General features: G+C 37.8%; 2 protein-coding genes across 3 annotated transcripts; one reads left to right on the top strand and one right to left on the bottom strand.

Moving 5' to 3' along the window:
• The first annotated feature begins 173 nt into the window (after positions 1–173).
• On the top strand, positions 174–1534 carry ndufb4 (NADH:ubiquinone oxidoreductase subunit B4). Of its 2 annotated transcripts, XM_048173879.1 has the most exons (3): positions 175–397; positions 1128–1274; positions 1395–1534. In XM_048173879.1, the coding sequence occupies exons 1-3, from the start codon at positions 221–223 to the stop codon at positions 1455–1457; spliced, it is 387 nt and encodes a 128-aa protein (XP_048029836.1). In that variant the 5' UTR covers positions 175–220; the 3' UTR covers positions 1458–1534. The 2 variants fall into 2 exon arrangements, with proteins under 2 accessions (XP_048029837.1, XP_048029836.1); XM_048173880.1 differs by lacking the exon at positions 1395–1534 and having other exon boundaries at positions 174–397; positions 1128–1283.
• A 47-nt stretch (positions 1535–1581) lies between these two features.
• On the bottom strand, positions 1582–7432 carry hgd (homogentisate 1,2-dioxygenase). Its single transcript, XM_048173878.1, has 13 exons — positions 7206–7432; positions 5803–5874; positions 5640–5728; positions 5384–5549; positions 5202–5293; positions 5074–5108; positions 4863–4942; positions 3828–3927; positions 3602–3726; positions 2435–2539; positions 2228–2354; positions 1960–2141; positions 1582–1880 (listed from the first exon to the last, which is right to left on the bottom strand). Exons 1-13 carry the CDS (start codon positions 7218–7220, stop codon positions 1737–1739), a joined length of 1332 nt encoding a protein of 443 aa, XP_048029835.1. The 5' UTR covers positions 7221–7432; the 3' UTR covers positions 1582–1736.
• Positions 7433–14756: the final 7324 nt, after the last annotated feature.

The raw sequence follows: 14756 nt of genomic DNA, 5'->3' as shown, positions 1-14756 counted from the left end.
GTAAATGAAAAACAAATAAAAACAATAAAATTACTAAATACAGCAGAAAATATTAAAATCTAACCAAAAAAAATTAAATATTTATAAAACAACTTTGCGAACCCAGTACAGTAAACTTCTCTGGTGAGATATTCAGAAATACCGCGAGACTCGTGAACGTGACGCGAGCCAATCGGATTTCTCCTTTCTTCTCGGGGCGTGTTTTTCGCCGTTCGCAAACATGGCGAGCTACAAAGAGGCTCCTTTGGCTACACGGCCAAAAACATTAGATCCAGCCGAATATTTCAATCTTTCACCTGATTACCGGCGGGCTGAGGAGAATAGAGCGGCTCTGCGGGCTCGACTGAAGAGGCAGTATCTGTTGCAGCTCAACAATCCTCATCGGCAAGAGCTTATTGTAAGACAAACCAAAGATCATTCTGCAAACATTAGCCTGGAGTAAAACGGTTACAATGAATCTATAAATCGTTTTATTGCTTGTTGTAACAAACGTACAATTTTATAACGTTTTAATAAATGTTTATTTAGTCTACACTCCTGTTTTAGAAGGCTAGAATGTTTTATATTGAACCCTCAGTGAGTGACCTTCACTGCTCAATGGCTAGCAGTTACTGCTGCCAGCTTGGTTTGGTCCTCAAGTGTCACTTCTCTTTATGTAGAAAGATGTGATCTGACTATATTCATATTCAGATTGCATCTTCCTATGTGTGTTTTTGACACGTTATTTAAAATACTGAAAACTGCATTATTAAAGCTTTCAGAAGGTAACCTGACATGTCAAAACAGTTTGAGATCAGGTGATAAACTTCCATGTGTTTTTTACTTGGGTAAAGTTGGTTTTATATTTGCACATTTAGACATCAGTATTCAATGGCCTTGTTAATCACACTACATTGGACATTCAGTGGACATTCACAAGTAAATATGCCATTAAAACAATACTTGCCTAATTTGATCGACTGTGAAAAATGTTGTAAGTTGACAATCGTTGGTTGTCAATATCATGTCGCTGCTTAAAATTCGCAAACATTAATTTATTGCACATTTATTGGAAAGTCTGAATTTATCAGAAGTCCGAATGTGCAAATATAAAACTAACTTTACCCAAATGTGTTTTTTATTCGTAGGAGGATCCTGCTCTTACAAGATGGACACATGCGCGCGGCAGTAACATCTACCCCAACTTCAGACCAACTGCTAAAACATCACTGATGGGCAGCTTGTTTGGAGTTTTACCTCTTTTCGTCTTGTACTTTGTCTTTAAGACTGACAGGGTGAGCTGAAATACACATCACTGCATGAATTCACTTCATATCCTGTATGCTTATTGACAATGACAATGTTGTAATGTTTATATGACTTTAAACCCGATTTTTCTTTTTTCCTCTTTCCAGGACAAAAGGGAGGCGAAGATGAAAGCAGGGACCTTTGAGCGCCCCTATAAGCTGTCATCCTAAAATTGTTTTCTGATTTCACCATTTATTGTAACCAGTACTTGTAATTATATATTAAATAAAATACTTTATTGTTGAAACTTGGTTTATCACTGTTACTGATGAAAAAAAAAGAAATCACACAGTATTTTTGTTGGTTATATTCCAATAGCAGGTTTTATTGTGACATCTCTGGTTAAGTAAACCTCTCATATCTAGTGATAAACTCATTGTGAACCACATGTCAGGCAAATCAAATATTATATTGACTGACTGACGAGTTTTAACCATGTGCGTCATGTTTTATTTGCTGCTGGGTTTCCAGTTTGGATTGAAGTGACTCTTTAACGCCTCCCAGCATTTATAGTAGTTCTTATCCAGACGGTGACAGGTGTCCAATCCCCACTTGGTCACAGCCATGCTGAAGGATGACTCGAACATGAATGCCTGTTGGATACAGCGTTGTTTAAAACCTGATCTGGCATTTTACACAATATATTATGATAATGAAACATTTAAAAATTACCATAGTGCCCTCAGCAACTCTCTCTGGTTTAAGAACAGCTGTGCTGTTCTTCTCAAAACAGTCGACATCAGGGCCATGTGGAGTCATTATGCTGTGGAGACTGGCTCCTCCAGGCTGGAAACCCTCTTCCTTTGCTTCATAGCTGCCTTTGATCAATCCCATAAACTCGCTCATGCAGTTCCCTTTTAGCCAGACAGAGGGCGCTCTTTAACTGCTTAAAATTTCATGTTTTTTCAATACAAGTATGTAACGTTAGTCAACAACTTACTATGGTAGTAGGGAGGTCGAAAGGTATGGTCAGCTACACCCCAGCGAGGGGGGAAAATCACAAAATCTGCAATGGCCACACCTGGGCGAGTGGACTTGGCAGTCAAAACGGTGAAAATCGAGGGATCCTGGAAATAAAGATTCAGGTCATTTAAATTAGAGTGCAAATGTGTTGATTTTAAAACGTCAAACATAGCAAATTACTCACTGCGTGATCAAACGCCACACAGTTGATGACCATGAAGTTCTCCAGATTGTATTTGTACGGTGTGTAGTTTCCGTGCCATGCCACCACATTAAATGGCGAAAAATCCTATTAGAAAACATTTAAAATGACAAAAACATGGGTACTGTAATAACCATATAATGAATTTCTGTTGGCTTTAAGTATTTAATCAATAGTAATGTCAAACTCGAAACACTAAGACGTACGATCAATGTCCTCAATAAAACGTCTTGTTTTGATGCTCTACATTTGAAATAGTAAGTTACGGGGCGAAAAAATGTCTTCGTTAAAAACCGCAATTTTATACACCCTTCGCTTGATAATGCTGCAGCAGGCAGGTTTGAATTCTGCTAGCAAAATCAATATAATTCATTACAGCAAAGACTGCCTGCTGTTCTGACCCTCATGCGCCCTCCTGTTGTTTCAATCCACCCACATGTGCAAACACACACACACATCCATCCAGGTAAAACATCAGTCACAACTGTACACACAAACACAAATTCAGCGACTCAAACAAAAACACGACTGTTTTTACAGTTACATTCAGTCACACAAAGACACTCTCTGTGCCCCCTGGGGTTTCTGGGACCCCAAGGTTTGTAATCTCACAGGCATAACAGTTCTTGGGATAACTCTACCAGACTCTATTAAAACGAAGAAGAAAAAAAAAAACACTCATACACACAAAACAAACATATTTTCCCAGTCAAGCAAATAATAAGCTAATTTAAGCAATTTTAGCACTCAGTTGGAGGACAAAACAACAGGATAAGGCAGTACCTTTCTCCTTTCAAGACTGTAAACCATTTAAACCGAGTACAGATGATGGGACCAGTCTCCTCGGCTATAGATGTGCTCTAACTGCATTTTTTCTTTGTTACAATGGGTGATACTGCTTCGTGATGCTACTTTTTCTGTTTCTAATTTGCTCCTGACAGCCATAACAAGTAAATTATTCACTCGACAGGACACAGGGAAATAAATTCAGTGCAGAATGAATGCTTAATGCTTGAAATCTTGATCTTATTTAAAAACGTATCCAGCATGGATTGTACAGATTGTGTGTAATCCATAAATATTCAGTGCTTTATTGATGCAGCGGTGTTAGTAATGGAAATTACTAATGACGTGATAATTTCATGCTACCTGTTGACATGAAAAGAGCTTTCCCTGGTACTTGTTGACAATGGTGTAACCGGTGGGTACAGTACGGTCCTCGTACCAAGCCACAGGCATTTGGAAGTCCCTGGGGTTAGCCAGTCCATTAGCCCCTGCAGTGTAGAACCAAATGAATTGCTTTTTCTCAGCAGCCAATGAAAGCAATATATTATTCAGAGGCATTAAAAAAGAAATTGTGTTGTATATACAGTACCTATAGGACCCAGGTCAGGCAGCTCAAAATGGGCTCCAAACACCTCTAGAATGTATCCCCTGGTCTCTCCAAACACATCAACACTAAAACGCATCCCTTGCTGGAAAACATAATTTGTTGTTCATCAGCATACTGACTGCAATGATAAATGTACTCTACCATTCAAATGTTTTTGGATTTTTTGGGTTCAGTAAAAAAAAAATTTTATTATTACTTTTAAAGGTTTCCTGATCTCACCTCCATGTCATCCAAAAGATATTTACATCTTTCTTTCTTCAGTCGAAAAGAAATTAAGGTTTTTGAGGAAAACATTCCAGAATTTTTCTCCAAATATTGGACTTCACTTGCGTACAATGGGTTGAAGGTCCAAATTGCAGTTTCAATGCAGCTTCAAAGGGCTTGTCTAGCAAAACGATTTTCCATTTTCTAAAAAAAAAAAAAAAAAAAAATGTATATACTTTTTAACCACATATGTTCGTCTTGCACTAGCTCTGAGATGCGCCACGCATTACGTAATCATTTTGGAAAGGTCAGGTGTGACGTAGGCAAAGGTATGGAGGTACTCATTGGAAAGCATGAGCTTTCCAACCTTGATTACGTAATGCGTGGCTCATTGCAGAGCAGTGCAAGATGAGCATTTGTGGTTAAAATGTATATAAATTTTTTTTTTTTTTAGAAAATGAATGATCGTTTCACTAGATAAGCCCCTTATTCTTCAGCTGGGATTGTGCAGATTCCTTTGAAGCTGCATTGAAACCGCAATTTAGACCTTCAACCCATTGAACCCCATTGAAGTCCACTATATAGAGAAAAATCCTGTAATGTTTTCCTCAAAAACCTTCATTTCTTTTCGATTGAAGAAAGACTTAAACATCTTGGATGACATGGGGCTGAGTAAATTATCAGGAAATTTTAATTCTGAAGTGAACTTACACTTTAATTAACAAGGATCCAATTGATCAAAAGTGACATTAAAGAACATTACATTGTGTCTATATAAAAACCAAATCTCAGATACAGATATTAGAGTGTCACCTGAATGACACAAATCTCATTGGGCTCCACCATCATCTTCCCAAATTCTGTAGTAATCAGGATTTCACGTTGTTGAGGCACTGAAACACAGATTGCAGTGTTAATTGAAAGGTGTTACTACTAAAGCACTTTTAAAAAGTTGATGAAGATGAAGATAAAATGATTTTGGAAAAAAAAAATATGGCAATGAATAACAAGACCACAAGCTTACCAATAAGAAAATCTCCATCTGCATTTTGGAAACATCTATAAAGAGAAAAAAGTTCAATCTTACAAAAAACATCATAAACAGAGAATTAATGTCAAATCATTGGTGAGTTGAATCCAATTCAAACTGACTTATCAGTCATTGAAGTGTTACAGGTGTACATGTGGATGGCGATTCCATTACGAGATTTTGAATCTCCAGCTCCACAGACTGTATGTAGACCCTGAAAATATCAAACCAATGAGGTTGAGACTGAAGATTATTTAAATATGAAGGAAATATGAGCAGTATGTACAAGGATGGAGTCTTTTACCGATATGAAATCCACTTTTTTCTCTGAAGATTTTGGGATGTTAAACGGCTTCCATCGTAGCTGGTTGGGGTCAGGCTCCACTTCATTCCAGTTCTCTGTGAGATCTCCACAGCTCATCGGAGTGAAAGGTTTGTGGCGCACAGAGGGTAAAATGCGGTATAGCCAGCTATAAACAGATAAGTGTGCTGTGCTCAGTTCTTATAAATCTTAAGAGTTTAGGTTTGACTGACATGACTTTTTTCAAAGCTACATATACCTTCGCTTATTGGTCGACCGTGGGCAAGTGAAGGCAGAGCCAGAGAGTTGCTCAGCATACAGGCCATATGGACACACTTGTGGATTGTTCTACAAGACAAAAATCTGAGCATTTGATGTATAATGTTTATTAGTCAGGTTGATGATCAAAGTTTTGGTATTACCTGTCCCTCAGGTAGAGATCCTGGACAGCGAGGGTCCTCAGAGGCAAACTCATTGCCAAAACCACTCATGTACTGCAACACAGTTATTTGACTACTGTAAGTATGAAGTTTTTTTATTTACAGAATGATCTAGATGGCAAAGTGTGATAAAAGAAGAATAGAAATAGAAATAGAAAAACAAAAGAAGCTGTGTAGAACCATCTTAGTATCTCCTCCTTCCTATGAGTGAGCGACAACAAATGTGCTTAGTCATGATGCATCTGCAGATGTGTTCAGAACAGCTCTTAAAGATCTCAAAGATTGCATAAGATAATTGAAAACATAACACATGGAAGGGTAAAATATGACAATAAACAATAATCACACAAGATTTCAACTGAAAACACCTGACAATTTTTTTCTTCTATTGGCCAGTTGTTTACATTTTTGTCTACAAGTAGACAATTGAGATCAGCAGGAGTCTACTGTCGCTAGACTATAAATTCCTCTTGACATTATGCCTTTGTTCTATAAAACGAGTAATCTGATGAAAAGCATTTATAAACTTAAAGTTTTATATAGTCTACTTTGCTTTGCTGTAGAGCCTAGATTAACCTCATCTGGGCAGCTGCAGATTCCAATGATCTGATTGGTCAGGTTGGAACGCCCCCCAAATCCTCATGTAACGATGTTTGAATCAATTCCATCGAATCGGTTCTTTTAAGCAATTCGATTCAAAGAACCGGTTCATACATATGTAGGCATTGCTATAGCTATAAGTTTTATTAATTATGGTGTTTGTTGTAATGACATGTGTCCCAGTTAAGTTTATCAGTTCTATAATTCAGCTCATAAAACAATAAAGTAACTTAAATATTTGCATTTACATTAAACAAAACTGAAATTTAACGAAATCTCCCGATGAGTTGTCGAGAGTCGAGAATCGCTCGGAAAAATAAATGTTGTTTCGTGAACAAATCGTCCAGAGCTGCGTTTCCCAAAAGCATTTTTAGGATTTTCTTTAAGTTTCTACGGTCTGCTTAATAGGTTAAAGGTGGTGTTGGGCACCACAGCCAAGACCAGGTTTGTGAATCATTTTAGCGACTCATTGAAAAGATCCGACTCAAAAGAGAGATTCGGACATCACTGTTCATAATGATGTGCGGTGAAGTGAGTCTACAGAAAAATGTAATAACTAGGCATAGTTTTTACATTTAGTATAGGCTGTGTTTGTGTTAATAAAAAAACTATGTCTGGAAAAAAATAGTCTTTTGGCGAAAACGTTAAATAGCTGGAAAAAGCTGATGAATAAAACTGAATTAGGCTTACGATACTACAATATAGGGTAACGTTCGTAAATGTAGTGAACTTCATGAGTTTTATTTTAGAGAAGCATTCGTCCATAGAGTCCAAAGTGCACTTACCTTTAGACCAGCCATTTAGCGTTATTTACTGATATAGTCTAGTAATATTCAAACTTTTCAAAATAAGCAGCAACTTTCCACAAATGACAGATCTTGCGTCCCTTGAAACCGCTCCGAATCAGCGCTGTGTCCCTGCAGAAGACCGAGGGAGGAACTTGGGTCGTATTTACGTTTTTCTCAATATGGTTTTAATTAGACTCAGACACGACTCGTGACGCAACCAGAGATTTGGGCAACGTTTAAGAGGGGAGGAGAGGTTTGATGTTCACAAATACTGCAAAGAATGACCCCTGGCAAAGGTACAGCAAATGTCTGTTAAGGCAAGATCGTAAAGTCCATTTCTCGATACTGTAACAAATGCACGTAGGCCTATTTCTTGTTCAATAGGGGAGTCCAAGCAGTGTTGTAGCATTTTGTTAGTAGGCTACATCAGTGTTGTTGTGGTTGTTGGTTTTTTAAAAGTTTAATTATGCGTCTCAAACCTTAATATAACATTAGGCTACCGTATTTGTGGAAATAGTATCACAATTTCAAAAAATGTAGGCCAATTTAAAAAAAAAAAAAGAAAAAAAAAAGATCAAAACAGCAAATAAAATTGGAATATAGAAATATAGTATACAAATCAAAGGTTAATCACATTTACACTGTGGTAAATGTAGAGCTTTTCATTTCTTTCCCCCCCTTTTTTTTGCAATTTTTGTGTGTCCAGTAAGTACAAAGTAGTGTCACAACCCTCCCCATCTGGTCAAACATGATATTTCTTGTTTAATGTTTTATTTTTTAACAAGCATGTTGTGTGGCTGTTATAGCCTATCAAATTTAAGAGAACCTGCAAATTCATATGATTCCAATTCATGTCATTTAACATCCATTTAAATTACCACAATTTAAAGTAGAAGATGTAAAGTTAATTTGATCTTTCAAAATATTTTTTTTCCCCATCCTGTAAGTTCTTAATGTCTCAGAGGCTTAGTATAATCTCAGAAGGGTCTAATTTTCTAACTTGTTATTACCTAAAATCATACAAGTCTATACAGGGAATCTGTAAGTTGTATGTGCTTCATCCTGCACTGCACTTTGAATAGGCCAGAGCTGTTCAAATGTTGTAGTTGTTTCCATAATTTAAACATAGCCAACAGGCCGAGCCATTATGTAGGTTTGTGTCTAAGGTTCCACAGTATGACACCGAACTCGGGCACGGGTCCAATTGTGCATTTCTTTCGGAGAAAATGAATAGGCGTAATAAAAAACAGAAAACAATATCACGTCGAATCAATTTGCCTCTTTCATTCCACACACTATTCCCTTTCTCTCATCTTTTGGGGAGTTGATGTGTTGGTGGGGTAAATTATGGCAATTCTCATGGTGAGGCGCAAATAAACTCAGAGCGGCAGAAGTAACTGTTCTCTACTGAAGCGTGCAGCTGTGCCGAGACTCCCGCTGGCAGGCCGTTTAGGTGCTGTGCTCAAGTCGAGAAAGACTAATGCCGGAAAATATCTCGACCCAGTCTGCGGAAATTGATCTGCTCCTCAGGGAAAAAAATGACTGATTTTAATTTTGTCACGCCTCTCTCTCTCTCCCTCGCCTTTCGTAAAGTAAGCCACGCTCTTCCACAGGCAATAGAGTGACAAAAATGGCTCATGATAGGTGCACAGATGAGCAAGAGTATTTTCTACAATATAGCCTTGATGTTCTCCCCCCCTGGACAAACTACATGTTGATGGACTTGAAATCAGTCCCCCACACATTCCGTTCAGTGCAATTCACAATCACAGGATGCAGGGTGGTCCGTAAATCCTGAAAATTCAGGATAGATGGTACAGCTAGTGTGTATGGATTTTTGGAAGGACCCCAAACCGAGCCTGATGCATGAGCAAGTGTATGATAAATATGCTTCCAAATGCTGCATCCTGATCTCTCTCACCTCCCGCTGCATTTGCACCGGTGGTAGTTCCACTTACCGCTGAATAGATTTGCTGAGACACCCACTGTCCCCTTTTAAAATGAAGAGCAACTGGCCTTGTTAAGGGAGTCTCTCCAGCGGCTGTAATGTTATGCAAATGGTTTAATATGAAGATAAAGACTGTAGCGGCATGCCACGCTCTACCAGTTCAAGCCCCGGTGGATCCTCAGAGCCTTCACTAATGAGAGAGGGATTATTCTGGAGTCATTAAATGGTGCCCTCCCTGACATCTCTCCCCTCCTCCCCCGGTTATGCCCATTAATGCACTGTACACAGACTTTAGAGATACCTTTTACCACCGGCTCCTGGTTTTTTACACATCAGAATGTCACTGAATAGCAAATTACATTCTCTTCCCACAGAGAAAATTGCTTTTGAATCGCTTAGTTATAAAGATTTTTTTTTTTTTTTTTTAGGAAGGAGGGGGGAAAACATGCGAAAACATAATTACTTGTGTTGAAAATCTCATTGACAGTTGTTGTAGCTGGTTGCTCAGAAAATTTATTTAAAGAATTATGTGGAAATGCATCTGTGTGTGTGTGTTTATGTTTGGCCATGCACAAGAACATGCACTTTTAGAGACCAATACTGATGCATTAAAGGGATAGTTCACCCAAAAATTTAACTTTTGTCATTACTTACTTACTTAAGTTGTTCCAAACCTGTATGAGTTTTTCTCTTCTGTTGAAAACAATAGAAGATATTTTAAAGAATGTTGGTAACAAGACAGTTGACGGCACCCATTGACTTCCATAGAAGAAAAAAAAAATCCAATGGCTACCGTCAACTGTCTGGTTACCAACATTCTTCAAAATATCTTCTTTTGTGTTCAGCAGAAGAAAGAAACTCATACAGTTTTGGAACAGCATGACAAAATGTTCATTTTGGGGTGAACTATCCCTTTAAGTATAATCAAAGTCCCTTTAAGACAAGACTTTCACTCGCCGGCCATCTTTGAAACGCCTCTTGAGCATTCAGCTCCTATCTCTTTGAATGGGGAAACATCAAATTCACCAAAGCTGTTTGCCAAGCTTTCGATTAAATTTCATATTTGAAATCACCAATGAAATCTGACAACAACTATCTCAAAAATGTTGTTTATAAACGCTCAAATCATAACAAAAAAACAACTATTTTTCAGGCTGGATCAAGCTAATGCGCATGCGCAGTCCTAAAGTGCGCGTCTCTTGCGTCTCATTTTGGAGGCGGCGCGTTTGACTGTTTCTATAAGAACCGGAGCTTCTAACGGTTACTGCGGTGACTCAATAGATGCGTCCCAATTCGCATACTTATGCACTATTCTATGACGTTTTTAAGTAGAAATATTGCGAATAGTACGTTCACACTGAAAAAATCCAAAAAGAAAAAGTACACTTTAAATACCCAGATGATGCACTAAATTAATGTAAAAAACTAAGTGTTGAATGTTGGACACTTCATGCACTCAACTGTCGCAGCTTTAATTACTTAGCAGTTTGTTAAATAACAAAATAACCTTATACAATTCACACACTACATGGATGAGTGCATAGCATAAGAACATAGTGTGTCGTTTGGGACGCAACTAATGACTTTTCCAGTCGGCGATTGGCTCTTATTTAGAAGGCGGGACTTATTCCGCCATATTGCGCGTTGCACTTTCTCCCATTCAAAAAAATACGAGTGACACGTCTTGTGTTATTCTATAGTCTTTGGTATTAAATAACTGACATAACATTGCACAAGCTATGAGGTAGCTATAATGGTTCATATGTGGCTAGATAGCTTAGCGCCCTAATGTCAAAGAACAGCATGGATTCAGGTAATATCTGATTGATTCTCAGATACTTACATTGAACAACACCGCGCAGCCATGTGTGTCGCCTCAAACTCATTATTCTAAGCTAAAGGAAGCAATTTGCTTTTGCATTTTGTGAGTGGGAGAGTGAAAGAGATGAGAATGAATGACAAAATATTGGATGACCCTCACATGTCCACTGTCGCTTTTTGACCCTGTTAAATTCCTGTTGTCGCAAACAGGGGTGAGACCGGCATGACCCCGAGGGACAGACCGAATTTACTGTTACTACTTCCTAACCACAGGGACTCCAAGCACCAAGAAATGGAGAAGTAAGAAATCCAATACAGATTGCATGGCTTCACTCGGCTCCCCATCGTGCAGTTCAGAGCTCAAAACGTTTTTGTCTCTCCCACTAAATTGGTCTGGGGGGCTTGGAGAGCAGTCAACTTCTACTAATGATGCCCTCTGATACATTCACATAAAATTCTTGTCCTTTTCACACATACACATCTCGGTCCATGGCAAACACACAAACAAAGGAAAATATCTCCTTTTATCACTGTCAGCCACCCCTGACCACTTCCAATCTGCCAGCTACAGGGAAGCAAAACAAACATAACTATGGGAGCTAGCATTCTGAAGGAGAAAAAGAAATAGGGGAATAGAATAACTGGCCTCGTGTGGAGGCGGTGACTGGAGACAGGGACGGAGCTGGACGGAGCTGTCACAGCAGCCATTACCATCACAGCTGAACTCTAGAGAAGCCATCTCAACGCCACGCAGGAAGCTAATTTCATTTGAGATGAAGTCTCTGATGAACTGCTGTGGATTATCCCCTATAAGTATCCACAGACCTCATTAACAATACCCCAAGACATCATGTTTGATGCGTTATCAACATCTCCTGGGCCTCGATGAATTAGGTATATAGGCAAGGACATATTTTTGCTAAGTTTTAGCCTACAGTGCAAGGCCAGTTTGTGGGATTTCCAATTTCCTTCTGATGCTTTACAGGTCCACTAGATGTCAGTAGAACCAATACAACATATTTGGTATTGGCCACTGGCCATTTATCAAAAGAGTTTGATAATTGGTCACAATATTAGGTCTGCCCTACATTAAATTTTAAATGAATGTCACGTGGTGTAACCTATCAAATAAAAAGGTAAACTTTGAAGCCCTGAGTGTACACAATATTTTTTCCTCCTAAAATAAAAATAAGATAGGCTATGATAAACATATCATGAACTTGCATTTTTATTCATAAATAAACAGTTATGAGAGTCTAAATGTGTCCTCTGATTTATGGCTTTGTGTAACATGAACAGACTTCTTGCTAATTATTAAGCCTCTAATTTGGTAGATGAAAGGACTTCAAATATCAATATATTTGAAAACATAATTGAATTAATGAATGTGCCTAACTACTTCTTAAAATTACTTCTGCTTTCAACATTTCTTTTATCAAGAATTTCCATTTTTTAATAAGACTTTAATAATGAAAAAAAAAATCTTCAGTTTTACAATCTCATACCACATAGGCTTACACATTTTTACTTAAAGCCCTGCAATAATAATAATTTTAATTCAGAAAATAAAAAATTCATCAGCTAGTAGGCTATACAAGAAATTTCTGTACGAAATTATTTTTTATTTCATTTTGAATAACGGAATAGATCGGCTTCTCAATGACCCATAGCCTCCTATGTGTCAAGATGGTACAATATTTTTCCTTAATACATGACCTCCTTCTGTGATGTTCTCTGGCTCTTGATAAAGCTCAGCGAAAGACACGAAATATTTTTTTCCTCCCGTTGAAAACCTCTTGATTACTTCTTTTATACGAATGTCTAAATGTCATTTATTTCCTTGTGTCGTTTTTAAAAAATTTACATAAAACTCAGACAAGGTCAGATAGCAGCTAAGTCCCTAATTTACTCTAATCAACTTTCATTTGCATGGCGATATTTGCGCGCGTTATTGACGCTAACTGAATAAATGGACTTCTTCAAATTCAAGGGGAGAGGTTTTGATAAGCTCATGGGAGAAGAAGAATAATTTGCATGTATTACTTTGATTAACTTAATAAAGGATTGTCATTCTTGAATTTAGACATTCATATTCTTTCCAAGAAGCAATCAATAAAGGGCAAGAGCACCTCTTTAGATCATCAGCGCACGCGAACTCCTTTTACAGGCAAAAAGAAAAATATATATATAGAATAAAATAAATCAATGCTAAGTGCAGCAGCCCCTATGAACTTATTCAGACCTTAACGATAATAAGATCGGAGACGCAAAATTGTTCCAACTCATATTTGTGACCTTTCACCAAAATGCATTATTAAAGAAGCCATTCCACGCTTCACGTTCCACAAATCGATAAGAATGCAGAGGAGACCTCACACTCCCCTGTAATATACAAAAAAATTACATTCATACTTTTATGAAATGATGCGCAAAAATTGAAAACTTGACAAACTTCCAAATGAGGCCAGTCGGCCGCAACTGTATGATCTCGTAATATTAGGGGGGTTGGAAATAAAGGCGGCGGGTCGCCTATCCAACCCCAAAAAGGCCTGAACCCTACAGTATTCGTTGTTTTTACATAATTAACTTAGCCCTAAATGTTAAAACCGCGTTTCCAAACGACGTTTTTGTAACCACAAATCTTGGATTAGTTTAAGGTAGAAGGCGCGAAATAACCGCCAGCGAACAGAAGTCGAGTTCGCCTGAGGAGGTCACCATAGCAACAGTTCGCCATTCCAGCTGTAGGATCGTGCAAAAACAAAACAGAGTTGACCTACAGTGATTATTTATAACTTTATCATAGTGTTTTATTTATAACGTCGTTATATTTACGTGATAGACATATATTTGCTAATCGACCACCCTGAAAGTCACTGAATAGGCTAATAGCGACTAAACACACTTCGGGTGACTGGTCCCCCGAAAAGTAAGTTTAAAAGAAAATGTGACGAAAACGTGTCATTATTATTCGAAAGTATATCAAAAATAAGATAAAACTAGTTTATTTGCACAACAATGACTTAATTTTAGAAGACAGGTTTATATTTAATTGTATGTTGTGATTTAAAAAAAAACAATGACTCACAAAATTGTGCAAATGAACTCCACAACTGATGAATGTGGTCATGTGATTCTGAACTTGATGGCTACTGCAAGTCGTCCATCTACACATTTGCAAATAATGTCGAATTCTGCGACCCACCGAATTATGTGACGGGTAGTGATGACGGTTTAGAGTTAGGATTATGATTGGGATAAGGATAGCTCAATACAGCGTCTAGGATAGGGTCACATAGGCTACTTTGGTACAATCACAGAATTCGGTACAACACCGGAAAGTAGGCTAGCTTATATAAAAATGGAGCAAAATCAACTGTTATCGCTCACAGAAACATATTTCTGGAACCCCGCCAAATAAATAATAATAATGTGGCATACAAGCAATAAATCAATTGTGATCCTATTTACTTGTGTCTTCAAGGACAGGATAATCTTTGGTTAAATGTTTGAGTTGTCTTTCCTCTTCCTCCTTCTCTCCCTCTTTTTAAATAAATTCAAATTATCGAGTCAGATGAACAAAATTAGAGTCCTTTTGTTTTTATTAGTGCGTATTACTGTTGAAAATTACAGATGATCATTGCGTTCTAGATTGCTATTGTTGTTCCGATCATCGACTGTCATTCTAAACTTAAGCTAACAAAGTCATTAAATTGACTCCCTCGCGCTCTCATTATGCGTGGTGTTAATAACCACTAATTAACTTTGCTTACGCGCGCGTC

The sequence above is a fragment of the Megalobrama amblycephala genome, linkage group LG22, assembly GCF_018812025.1.
Source record: "Megalobrama amblycephala isolate DHTTF-2021 linkage group LG22, ASM1881202v1, whole genome shotgun sequence".
In the NCBI taxonomy this organism is placed as follows: Eukaryota; Metazoa; Chordata; class Actinopteri; order Cypriniformes; family Xenocyprididae; genus Megalobrama; species Megalobrama amblycephala.
This window is presented reverse-complemented; position numbering and strand designations above follow the sequence as displayed.